At 34.8% G+C, this 13,856-nt stretch overlaps 1 protein-coding gene across 1 annotated transcript in view; it reads right to left on the reverse strand.

The window, feature by feature from the left end:
- Positions 1-5,026, reverse strand: part of LOC129806630 (uncharacterized) — a 31,878-nt gene extending 26,852 nt beyond the window's left edge. The window contains exon 1 of the mRNA XM_055855354.1: positions 4,427-5,026. Coding sequence (XP_055711329.1) covers positions 4,427-4,493 — 67 coding nt within the window. The 5' untranslated portion in view covers positions 4,494-5,026. The remainder of the gene's footprint in view (positions 1-4,426) is intronic.
- Between the last annotated feature and the right edge of the window lie 8,830 nt (positions 5,027-13,856).

The following is a 13,856-nucleotide window of genomic DNA, read 5'->3' on the forward strand; positions in this document are numbered from 1 at the left end:
ACTATAATCCTAACAAAATTTCATGTCGTCCGATCGACCTCAAACTTGGCCAAAATGTGTTTCGCCACTTCCTGATCACGAATATATGGGGGGCTAAGTTACGTTCCCGGCCGGCCGGCCGGCCGTCCGGCCGCTCTTTGGAGCTTAATAGCTCCTAAACTAAAAAAGATATCGACTTGCGGTTTTCGGCAAAGGTTATATATCGGGTGAAAATTGCAACTTGGTGCATTGACCCCCCACTCCCCACCCCTCCTTCCGCCATTTTGAAGACCCCCCTTTTTTTGTTTTCTCAATAGCTCCGCCCCTATGGCATCGAGCGGGCTCAAATTTTAGTATGTTATAGCTGGGCCTTAGAGCTTTCCATCAATACCAAACTTAAGGTCTATAACCTTAACCCGAGCTATAAGGGTCCAAAAAAAATTTCTTAAAATGCCCATAACTCCGGTTCTAATTGTCGGAATTTAAAAAATGAGGGCTTTTTGGAAAGCTCTCGTGAAATGCCACCTCCCCTTCTAACATCGCAAGTTCATAAAACCACCGCTAGGGGCGCTATTATTAAAAGGAAAATTTTTAAATCTTATAAGTTAAATAACTCAAAAATTCCATTGTGCATCGGGCTGAAAATTTAGTATGTTGTAGCCGATGATTATACCTATCAAACAAAAAAAACCTTAAGTCGATCCATAACCCCTGACCCGAGCTATAAGGGGTCAAAGTTCGAACATTGACCGGCCTCTATCTCCGGTTCTAATTAACATAGCGACCTAAATTTTACCTTTTTGGTTTCGTCTCGATGAGCACTTTCAGATGGAAGTTCAAAAAGTCACCACAGGTGGCGCTGTGATAGCGTCAAAATTCATCGAAATTCAAAGTCACTTTTCTCAAAAACGGCATTGTGCAAGTTAATGAAATTTTAGTATGTTGTAGTCCAGTCTAGGACGTTTCCAAAATGGTGCAAATGTGCGCTGTGGTTAAAACAGAACCGGAGATATGAGGGGTCAAAGTTCACGAAATTCAAAAAATCATATCTGTGGTTCTATGTGACCGATTTTGATGAATAAGGGCTTAAACGAAAGATCTCACCAAATGCTACAACTTTCTAGAATATTTGAACTTCGTGGGACCAACACCAGGGGCGCCACAGTCGAAAAACCAATTTCAATATCACATAACCTCAATTATCTCGACTGTCGCTAAACCGATTTTGATGATTACTTCGACATAATTGTAGAGGACATTTGTCTCTACATTTCGTCCATACATCATTTTCCACTCAGACTACGCTATCACTCCGATTTTGCCGTTTAAGTGTGAAAAAATGGATTTTTCCAATAATAACGCTTTGAAATCACTCAGATGCCAATTTGACTGCCTCTACTTCACCAAGACACTTAAAATATGGTTTTAAATGGAAATTCCCACAAAAGACAACAATTCTTTGATATAGTTGAAGTTCATCAAATGAACACTTGGGGCGCTCTGGTCGAAAAAACGAGTTCAGAAACAAACAACGTCGATTATCTTGGCTTCTGAGTAATCGATGAGATCATGTTCTATAGGAAAATTATACAGTACATTCTGGTCTACATTTCACCCATATATTACTTTTGTGCCAGTTCATCCAAATCCTTGATATTTTGGTTTAAATACAAAATTTGTATAATTTCACGAATTTGATTCAAGATAACTGAATGGCGTCTCCCAACTTCAGCTCTAAATCGAATTTGCATGCACTCCGAGTTAGCTCACGTTAAGAATCTCACCTACATAAGCCGGTTAGGATTATCTGTCCCTTTTTTGATTAAGATCTGTACAGACGGAAATTTTGGAAAATATACTTTACTTAGAGTAACTGTGGTTAAGAGTTTTAATTAAATCATTTTCTATAATGCAAAAAAAAAGAGAAAATAGGGAGAAGTGGGGCTACTTTGAGCTGTGGGGCTAGAGTGTTATACGACTTTTTCGCCTATTTCTAAATGAAGCTGGTTCTTACAATTATTTTATTTAGATCCACAATTATTTTGTCTGTTCAAATTGCATAATGTTTAAGTCCAGTTTCCATTAGACATATGCGAAAAAATCGTATAACAATGTAGCCCCACAGGTTAAAGTAGCCCCACCTCCCCCTATGTTGTTTTTTTCTTATTTTTGTAAGCCACATAACCCCTTAAGAGATTTCACTGAACTTTAAATTGGTTTTCCCGAAATTCTAAATTTTTTCCTAAGTGAGCAATTTCGAAATTCAATGAATAGTCTGACAGAGTTTTAGCCGATACACACTAAAGGGTATTTATAAAAGAATAACTTGTCGATTTTATCCCATTAACGAACCACTAGGGGAAGTTATCCAAGACTCATAGTAGCACATAGCAAAACAGAATTTATTTCGAAAATCCTCTATGGGAGCATCTAAACGGGGCGATTTTATTTTGAAACCGCCATTTTGACACAAAAGTCCCCCACTGAACTTTCGACAGGGGCATTTTTTCCTATCTTTCGGCGGTTAAAATCTGCCTCTTCGAAAGCTCAATTTGTTTATGTTCGAATATTTTGACATTTCAAGTGATTTTAATTTTTTTTTTTTGTTTTTCAAGAGACGTTTTTCTCGTGAACTATTTTCAAAGTTATCAAGAGTCGAAAAGTAGGTGAAATAGGGACACGATATCGATCACTATTCTGAATGTATCGTTTAATCTTTATTAGAATATGGTCGAATTGTTAGGCATCCTTAAAAAGAAATAAAGAAATAGTTAAATAGAATAAAGTTGATTTATAGAAAAATAAAAGCTTAGGATATTTTCTTAATGTAGCAACAATATTGGCATAAAATCTTGCGGTAGGACGGTTTTGATATAAATAGTGGATGGGTGCACCATCTTCTCTTCCTTATAAAGTATTCATCACCAGGAATAAATTGTTAACTTTACTACTCTTTAACAAATTATTTGATTGTAAAACACTGCGTGATTGATGTTCGAAACGTTTCAAAATAAAATAGAAAGCCTTCTAGACTAGGGGAAAGTAGGCATGGTTCGAACACAGTGAACCTTCAAACGATGTAAGTTTTCTCTTTTTTTATTAAGAACTAGTTCGTCATTTCTAAGCTATAAGAAAGATAATTATTAACCTTATGAAAGGAGATGAAAAATGGTAAACCAACTCATTGCAAACAAGGAGAAAATTCGCATCGTTTGAAGGTTCACTGTGTGCGAACCATGCCTACATTCCCCTATCTTTTTTAGTTAGAGCACACTTGGAGAATTTGTAACAGAGGGTACAGAAAATTTATCTCAGGAATGAACCGCTAGGGATGATTTGTCGAGACTCATTGGTGCATAGTACAGTGGGATGCATTTCGAAATACCCCGTATGGGAGACCCCTATGTAGCGGACCTTTTTTCTAAAATTCTTGAGTTTAATAGAGGGCAATGGGCACCTTTGCATTAGGACGGTTTTGAAATAGGAGTCTATTGTCCTTATTAAATTGAACTGGACCTTACCCATTGTAATAATTTAGCTTTAATGGCGTCTATACACTAGAAGCAATTTTCGTCAAAAATGGCCTTTTTTAAAAAATTCTGAAATTTTCTTTAAAAAGGCATTTTTTAAAGAAATTTCTACTAGTGTGTAGAGGCCCAATCGTCAAGGTAAATTAGATAACCCTTAATTCCTATTAAAAATATTAGAAAAAGTCCATTTTCAAAGGTATCCCTATTCAAAGGTGCCCCACTTAACATTTCCTAATTTGAATCGAGATCTATTTTACAGTGTAGAGTTCCTTGACTTATCAGTTTCTTTTTATATTCTGTGTTTTTTTTAATAAAAAAATATTATTCTAGTATAAAAGAATAAATGTTAGGTGCCCCTACTAAATATTTTCTTTTATTGCGAAGAATCTCAATAGACTCTTCCCCAGAAGATTAGGAATGACCATTTTAGGTGAATGATGTACCCTCGTGCGTTCTTTCCCATGGCATTTCCCAAAAGATTGTGAGAGTGTCACCAGTATTTACACTCTCACTCGGTGTTCTCCAAGAGAATTCTGCTTGTTTATGTTGAGATATATTTTAATTACAAACAAATGATAAACTGTTGCTGATAATGTCTCGTCTCACACTCCATGTAATCTGCGCCCTTCATGGAAGGCCCACACACAAGAGTATCAGAGTTTTTGTGGAAAATCCATTGGCACTTTATCCCACTTTCTATTTTATCTGGGTTCATCTTTTTTTTTGAGTTGGGAAGGGAAACACCATGGTCATTCTTTTGCGAATTTTCCGGGGCGTGGAGGGAGAGTCAGGGGAATTCCGGTGGATATCGATTTATTGGGTGCTAAAGGGAAAAATAATAGGAGATGCGGAAAGTGTCGCGTTATCGCGATATTGTGACCTTTTCCTCCGTCACCACAAAAAAAAACTATTATTACCTGAAACCCATGACGCTGATAAAAGCACCATCATGAGGATGAAAATCGTTGGTGGAAAATGCGTCATAATTGATTTTGGCTCTTTTTTTGGTTGGTTTACTTGTATTTTCCCACCCTCAATTAACGTACAAATCAAACAGTTCTCTTCTTGTCCACAAAATTATCTCTTGGCTTTTCTGATGTGCCTCTTTTTGGCAACAAACACCGGTGTTTGTGACTGATTAAAGCAGAAAATTAAACACTGTACTCTTTTGCACTTTTCACAATAATTTTCCGACCACTTTCTGCTCAACTTTAGTCAAAAGAATCGTTATTTTTTTTTTTAAAACTTGCTCAAAACTTTGAATAAAGAACAAATCCCTTTTTTGGGCTACGATGTACAATGGACTTCCTTGTTGAGGAAGAAAACTTCCTCGACAACTTTTCCACAACTTTTCCGTCCGTTTCCAACGACCACCGAGCTTCAACTGACTCTGCTTTGTTCCTCTGCATAACACTAAACCCCCCTTGAGTTTGCTCTTTTTTTTCCACCGGGTGAGGGTGGATTTTCGACACACGAGCATTTTCTCCATGGAATTGATACATTAAAATTCATCCTCGTACCATACAAAAGAATCCTCCACTCTGTCTGCCCCGGGACACCAAAAATGTGCCAATCACAGAAATAGCCCCTCGTCCTCTCCTTTCCCTATTTTTTTTTATCGAAAATGATTAATTTTGAACAAAAACGCTTCTCCTTATCATTTTTGATGAAATGTGTGAGATTTTCCAGAGAGTTTATTAAATATTTCCATCGCATTTTTATGACTGCCAAATGCGAAGGGTAAAAAATGCCTCTTGAGAGAGACGATGTGATGGAATTCATGCTCATTTCCATGATAATCTCTGGCAACCTTTTTTGTGCCATTTGTGCCAAATGTGGAAGGAGATATTCACCTAATTACAGAACAATTAAAAGCCATTTCGATGGAGGGAATCGGGCGCGGATCCTTCCTGAATTTTTAGTAGCCAATGCACTTAATAATTTGAGTGTAGAATCATTTTTTTTTTCGATTTATGGCTTCTATTCACGAAGGCATTTATAATGGCTGTGAAAGACTAAAAATTCAGATATTGCATTGGTTGAATTATATTGAACACAAAATTTGCTTACTTAAATACAGAAACGTACACTCGGAAAAATTTCTTATACCAGGCTTAAGCTTCAGACCCAAAACAATCTTCGGACTAGAGGCTTATGGCACAAATAAACTTAGGCTGATCCTCAAGAGTATTTAGCTTGTAAAATTTGACAGGGAATATTTGTCCCAAACTGTCTTACACTGAGGATTTAGGATCATCAATTAGAGGTCCTTTATTGAACTTTCTTTATCAAATCCTTTGTTTCCGAATATTACAGGCTATATATTCTCGAGGATCAGCCTGAGTTTATTTTGGCCCTTAGACCAGTTTCTGAATGACCTAAAATCCTAAATAGCAACTATTTTTTCAATTTTTTTCAAAAAAATCTTAATTATAAATATAATAACATAATTATAATAAAATAATTTTCATTTTATTCCGATAAAATAAAATCAAGATATTATAACCTGAATGAATAAGAAATCTAGGGTAAGTGTGCCAAATTCCGGCCATCTTGCAATTCCGGCCACCTTTTTTGTTCCTCGAATTTCCATGATTTTTTAGTTTTTACATACTCTAGCGATTATACAATGCAAAAGAATAACAAAAAATGTAGCTTTGACAAACGAGATAACGTGAAAAAGACATTGGAAGAATTCCCGAAGGACAAGGAACTATGAGAATGAAAGTGGCCGAAATAGGGCACCAAAGCTATGTCTACATTTTTATTCATTTTAAAATGTATTAAGAACGATTTTAAAGTAAATAAAGACTGTCTACAGTCAAATAAAGATAAACTGTCTACAAGGTTCTAAGCAACACTCCTAAAGTAGAAGGAATGAAAAAAAATCAATTTCTATTAAAGATATTACATTTCAAACTTGAGACTTTGGCGCTTGCATGGAACTATGCCGAAATTTGGCACACTTACCCTAGAAGAAAACACGTTTTTACATATTTTTGTGATTATATTTACATTATATCGTACAATATGTTTACATTACAGACTCCTTATATCAATAATATCACTTCACAATAAACAATGTCACAACACTGAAATTTTATGCATTTGATAGACTTTTTCTGCACTCTGGACACTCTTTCTGCAATTTAGTTTCACGACAGAAGATCAGGAACCTGTTTTAATTTTTAATGCTTGTACTTTCGCTATACGGCAATTAATGAAACAAAATGTTAGCTCTTACGAATACAGTATTAATTAACTATTTTTCTATCAATTATCCTTACTTTGTCAAATTTGATCTCTTGGATGTGTGTGCTCGACTTTACTGTACACGCTGGTGCACTTCAAGACTTTAATTTATAATAAACATCACTTTTTATCACAAGTTTTCACTCAGAAATGAACCTCTGATTAGTAAACAAAGCAGAATTTGACAATTTGGCAATGTCATACAAAAAGAAGACAAGTTGTATATAACTTGTGTCTTTTATGGAGCAAATGTAACCAAAATATATCAGAACATCATGTTCATACAATTTCACGACATTATGTGAACATAATAGCATGAATATGTAAGATAAATATGTTTTAGAAATTTCTGACATAGTTTTATACATTTTCACTCAAAAGTAGATTATATTATGACTTGTTTATAGATCTAAAAATATTTGGTCGTAATTTAAAGGGAAAATAACAACATTTTAACTGGAATTTATCAAACGAAATGTATTATATTAATAAAAAATAACTGATATTTTCTATACATTTTTTAGTCAGGTTATCATACTAGCATTCAACGCCCATAATTTTCAGATAATATACATCCATTGCCTTCATACATTATATTTTTAAGAAATAGCTCGATGACGTTGAAAATATGTTGGTTACATTTGAGACATACATTATTATTTGTATATCAAATGCCCCTTGGGGAGGAGAAGTTTTTGCATCTTCGTAATGTTGCAGATTGCAGCTGAGTAAAAGTTGATTTTTTCTAAGTTACTAAATGAGCCTTATACAGGGATTTTGCCTCGCCCTATCTCTCCCTAATAGGTACCCGTTGGGGAATTTTTCGTGAAGAAGTGAAGATAGTCGTGATCGTCGTGATAGTTCTTTGGATTTTTTTATAGAATGGCGCAGATTTTTTTATAGGGTTCAATTTTGCATTAAAACTTTTGACATTCTTGGATTACTTTGATGATTTAATTTTAATTCGAAGAGATTGTATCTTTTTTTGTTAAAAGTTTATCAGAAGGATGTTTATCGTCGATTTTTATTATTTTAAAGGCTGCAGAAGTTCTTTTTTGTGTACACGGTGAAAAATTTCGGCACATATTTGTTCCAAAAATTAACTCGTTCACGTACACCATAATTTTTTGCACAATCTTGTTCATTTTAGGAGACTCAAAAAGATAATCAATATTAGTAACGAATTTGTTTCAAAAAGTAGCTCGTCCTCGGACACCGAAAATTTTTGGAATAAATTTGTATCTTCTAGGAGAAACAAAAAGATACCCAATATTAATAACGAATTTATTCCAAAAAATAGCTCGTCTAGTAAAAAATCGTGTCCCTCCTCTCACACTCACTCACCCGTCACCGAAGCGGGGAGGACGCCAAATCTATGGCAATTTTCGTGCTACATGGTTCAACTTTTAGGAATAAAAAGTACAATACTCATAGTATTTTTCATTAGAGTGAAAATTATCATTCATTGATATTGTCAGAAAAATTAATTAAATTTTTGGGCTATTTTTGTCCCTCTTGTCCATAGAGGTAAGAAAACTACCTAATCCGACGCAGTTGAGTTTCCCAAGGTTAGATGTAAGACGTTTTATTGGTTTTGTTTGCCGGTTTTATTGTTGATTTTGCGTCAGTAATTTAATTCGAGATAACCTTCTTCTCCTGCTGCCAGTAATCGCATATGATTTCGTCATGCACGCGTCTGTATAAAACACTCTTAAGTTGATTTTTATTTGACGTTCCTTATGAACTTTCGCCACCGAAATTCATCTCGACTGAAGTATAGACCTTAACTGTAAGACGAAATTTTTTACACGAATTTGTTCCCGACAATGGAAACAAAAAGATTCCCCATATGAGTAACAATTTCGTTCCAAAAATTACCTCATCCACGGACACGGAAAATTTTTGGAACAAATATGTTACAGATGTAGGAATAATATTGTTATAAAGAAAATGTACCAATTTGTTCCTGACAGTGGGAACAAAACAGCCGTGTGCAACAAATTCTATTCCAATTTTCAGGAACAAATTTGTGTAAAACAAAATCAACTCAAATTTGTAGACATTCCACCGTGTCAAAATGGTTCCAAAAGAAAACTCTAACAAAATTGTAACTGTATTTTGTAACGAAACTGTAAAGAAAACTTTTTGGAACAAACAAATATCTTCTCTAGGTACATACAATTGATTCTAAAAAAAACTTGTTCCAAGGAAAACTTGTTCCAATATTTTGGTCAGTGTCCAAAAAGAAAAAAGAAAATTTTGTAAAAATGTTCGTAAATGTTTATGAATTCCTATGCAGGACTTACGATATGCTCGTAAATCGTATAACCCACAAAAAAGTTCGTAAAAGTTTGTACTTTTTTTCGCAAACATTGTTCGTAACATGATCACTTAAAGAGAATTTTTTTCTACTTTTACAAACATTTGTTCGTAAATGTTTGTAAACATACAAAAATTGTTCGTAACATTTTGACATTTATTTGTAAATGTTCGTAAAATATTCGTCAAGCAAACAAACATTTACGAACAAATGACAAAATTTTACGAACATTTTTTGTGTGTTTACAAACATTTACGAACAAATGTTTGAAAATGTACAAAAAATGCTCGTCAAGTGTTTTATGTTATAAACAATGTTTGTGAAAAAAGTACAAACTTTTACGAACTTGTTTGTGGGTTATACAATTTACGAGCATTTCGTAACTCCCCCATAGGATTTCACAAACATTTACGAACATTTTTACGAAATATTTTTTTCTGTGTAAGAATTTTCTATTTTATTTAAATTAAACAATCTAATTTCCATTTAACTTCTTTAAATACTTTTTCTGAGTGCAGATTTTAAATACTTAAAGAAAAATTTTTATTTTGAAGTAAAGGCAGTTTACTTCAAATATTACTTAGAAATTTACATCCACTTATTCACTCGTTCTCAATTGGTTGCCTTCTTTTATGTTGCAATAACACTGCTTTCGAGTTGTAAAATTCACTTTTTTATCGCTCCTCATCCGTTTTCCATAAAAAAAATTTCCTACCGGAAACAGGATCAAAAAAAGGCACTGGAAATTCAGTGATTTCAATTGGATGCCGGAAGGTGAATGAAATATTTGCAAGTTGTAAGAATTTAGTCGAATTAATTGTGTCAATTTTGGAAAGATCCACTTATTGCTGAGAAAAAGGGTGATATAAGTATTTAAAAGTTTCTGGGTTAAAGTGGTAGTAAAACGGTTGATGGATGTGAGTTTTCTGAGCGAAAATTATGATTTTCTGGCACTGAATTTCGTGTGGAATTTAATTCTGAGGAAAAAATCATACAATTTAGGGGAGTGAACGCGTTAGAATTTTCACCCATAAAATGTCTTCATGACCACTTCTTCCGGCTCGTCTTTCCTCATTCTTCGTTTTCTTTTTTTTTTTTTTTTGGTGAAGGGTGGTGGAAAATCAGCATGAAAAGTGCAGAAGAAAAGGACTGCGTGGGCTTCTTCGTGTGTCCAAACATTCGATTGACCTTTGGTAACCTCGCTGAAAAAGCCGGGGAGTCAATGGGATGGGGTGACTCCTTTTCGATGACTTCCTCAATTCCGTCAGACATGATTTCTTAGGGGTTTGTTACTTTTTTTCGGCCGTTGTCTGGCTCGGAGTTCGTGTTGGGCGCGAGAAAAAAAGGGTCCTATTGTGTCATTAATTTATCCGAGGGTGTCGCACTATCAGCTGTTAATAGGTGGACATTAGATGAGCTGAATAAGGGGATGAAGTCTGAGTCTCACCTAGTCGTTGACACCGGCTGCTAAAGCCACCGGCAACCCCGGTCAAACATGCACGAGCCGCTCCCAAAAAAAAAGAGCACAAAAAGAAGGGAAGAACGCAAAAAAGAGGGATGAAAATGAATGTAGGAGAGTTAAAAGCCAACCACCAGACGTCGAAGGTGAAAAAACTCAACCTGAAGAATGTTCTTTTCCTGAGATTTCATTCTGATTTCCCTGCATCTTTTGATTCTTGTTCTTTCTCTGACGGAAATTTACTGCAAACAGCGCGTCCTTTTAATAGAATTACCCTTCTTTGTCTATAAGAATTTGGCAGAAGAGGGATTTTGGGACGCATGTTGATTTACCATCAAAATAAGGAGAGAGAGGACTTTTATCCCAAAAGTCCAGACACGCTACACGTTTTCATAATTAGGTCGTTTTCACGCACACTCGTCACTTCGACGGTCCTCTGGCCAAATAGATTTTAGAGCCAGAGTTGACAGGGTTATTAAATAATATTTCTAGATGGAGATTTGAAGTATTTATTAATCAAATTTCCACAAAAATCAAGTTAATCAGACGCCCGTCTCACCTTCGTTTATATACATACAAAACAAAATTTTGTAAATTGTTCGTAAATGTTTATCAATTCCCACTGGGAACTTAAGAAATGCTTGTTAACCATTCGTAAAGGTTTGAACTTTTCACAAATCTTTGTTCGTAAATATTTGTAAACGCAGCGAGAAGAAATGCTCGTAAAATTTTATCGTTTGTTCGTAATGTTTTGTTAGACAAAAATATGCGAACAAATGTTTGTAAAAGAACAGAAAATACTCAAGTGATCATGTTACGAACAATGTTTGTGACAATACAGACTTTTACTAACTTTTTGGTGACTTATGGTAAAGTGTGGTATTTCGGGACATTTTTTTAGCACTTTGGAGTTTCAAAAAGCTTAAAGACTTCTCAAATATTTCACCGAGCCTGATTATTTACCTTTAAGTAATTCAATTGTAAATGTTGTAAATATTTAATTTTTATATTAAATATTTAGAATATTTTTAAGTAGATTCCTTAAAAATACAAAAAAAAACTTAGAGTAAGTACTACCAGCGCTCGAGAGATGAATGCGTAAACTTCCACATTAGGCTTTCGTTATGGATCTTTGAATACCTTTCGAAATAACTTTAGTTTAGAACGTCCAATGTTTATTTGAAATCCACTTAAGTATGGGAATTTTTATTCGAAATCTCTCAGTATTAATAAAACTCTTGCAAGAGAAAGCGCGCTAACTGCGGACGATTTATGCTTCGAACAAATAATTTTTTTCAATATGTTATAAATGAATTTGGTCTATTATAATATAATATTTTAGCTAGTACAATGCCTCAAATTTTCAGAACAGAGCTATGGGTGAAATCCATAAAGGAACATAAATAAAAAAAAATTAATTGTCCGAAGGGTCCGAAGCTTGGGTCGTCCGAAGGTAGCGCGCTTTTCCCTACTAAGCTTTGTCTCGGTTAAGTTTTTCCTTCCTTATTCAATTTCGAAAACGGATAAGCATAAACACTTTTGGGGTAATAGATTCCTCTTGTTCTGTAATAACCTTTCCGATTTGAGAGCTCTCTCCGGTTGAGTTTTTTTCTATACCGATTCGAAAGTATATCAGAGAGAACTTACCTAAAAACCCGTTGGAAGTTCGAAAGTTTAAACTGACAAGTTACACAAAAGTGAACAAGTTCATGAAATCTTAATGAAACTGCAATCTAAACGTTCTGCCATCCTAAATTCCACAAATCTATACAAAATTTCACTTTTTGCAGCAAACGTTTACATACTATTGTTGACATTGTTGACGATTGGAGTGTCAAAAATATCGAAATTCGAAATGGGAGAACAATCAGCGCTAAAGCGGCGAATACGTGAACTTGCACTTTAGGCTTCCGGTAGATTTTCGAATAGGCTTGGCTTGGCTTTGTCTCTTCGAAAGGTTATTACTGAACGGAGCCATTGATTAACACAAGATCTTACAGAAGGCTAAGAATGTAATTGAAGTCCTTGTGGATTTGTTCTAGTACCTGGCCAAGCGGAATTATCTGATTTTTTTTGACTTTTTCTCTGGCTTTGATGAACTAATGGTCCACATGGAAGGACAAAATGGAAAACCAATATGATAGGGAAATTCTGTTCCATTTTAGAAGGAATCAAGTATAGTTCAATCTGCTTTAAATATCAGGTTCTTTATTTTGAACAGGGGGTGACATTAGCTCTGAAAAATGCGACCAGATTTAGTGTACATTTTTTCCTGTTTTCTTACACATTTCACGCGATATCTATGGGTTGCCAATTTCGGGTTTTCGGTTGTCCATTTTATATTAAATTGGCTTTTATTTTGTATTTGTATTTTTTGCTAATTCACTCCACAATGACAAAAAACACCGAATAAACCCCAAAGTTTTTCGGCACGCTAGAAACATAGGAAACGTCACGCCCCTTTGAACTTGTAATAAGTGGGATTGTTGAGAATCTCACCTAATTATCATATATTTCAACATCTTAACGTTCGGAAAATAAAACAGAAAATTCAGGACTTTCTATTTTAGCCAAGACACACTCAGGGGTTTTCTGACAGAAAGAAATCAAGGAGAATTTATCTCAGAAACACTGAGAAAAAAAGGATGCGATTAACTTTTTTTCCTCGTAACTTCAACACTTTTTAGGTGTAAAAATATATCAACATTTTTTAATGTTAATTTTACACATTTTTAAGGGTAAATTTAACATGAAAAAGGGTTAATTTAACCCCTAATACACCTAAAAAGGGTAATATTCACACCGAATTCGGATCAATACTGCAGGGTAAAATAAACATTTCCGGAATGTTATTTTAGCTTTTTCGGATTTCTCTCAGTGAACGAACTACTGGGAGAGAATTTCTGAGTTTCGAAGTTCTTTTCGAGTTTAGATTGCGTTTAAACTAGAATATTCACAAAATTCGTGGACAAAACCATGAATATCCTCAAAAATTAATTCCTTTCTTGTTCCTAATTTTAAGTCTTTGCAATTAACAACTCTGTCCGGGATAGCCACATGCGAGTGGATGAAAAAATCCCATTTTTCTGTCCCAGGGAGATTTAGCAGTCGGGAATGCTATAAAGTCTAATTATGACAATATAGGGGGGAGTTTCTCCAGAATATTTAATTGAAAGCCACGCAGCGATGCACCATTGTGATAATATTTTGCGTGTTGAAGGGAACAGCTCAATTTTGGGACGCTTCCCCGGGTCCTTCATCCCCCGGGATTTTAATTCCTGACCATCCGCCGATGGCTTTTGGGCTGGAAGGATGT

This window comes from Phlebotomus papatasi, chromosome 3, assembly GCF_024763615.1.
Source record: "Phlebotomus papatasi isolate M1 chromosome 3, Ppap_2.1, whole genome shotgun sequence".
NCBI lineage: Eukaryota > Metazoa > Arthropoda > Insecta > Diptera > Psychodidae > Phlebotomus > Phlebotomus papatasi.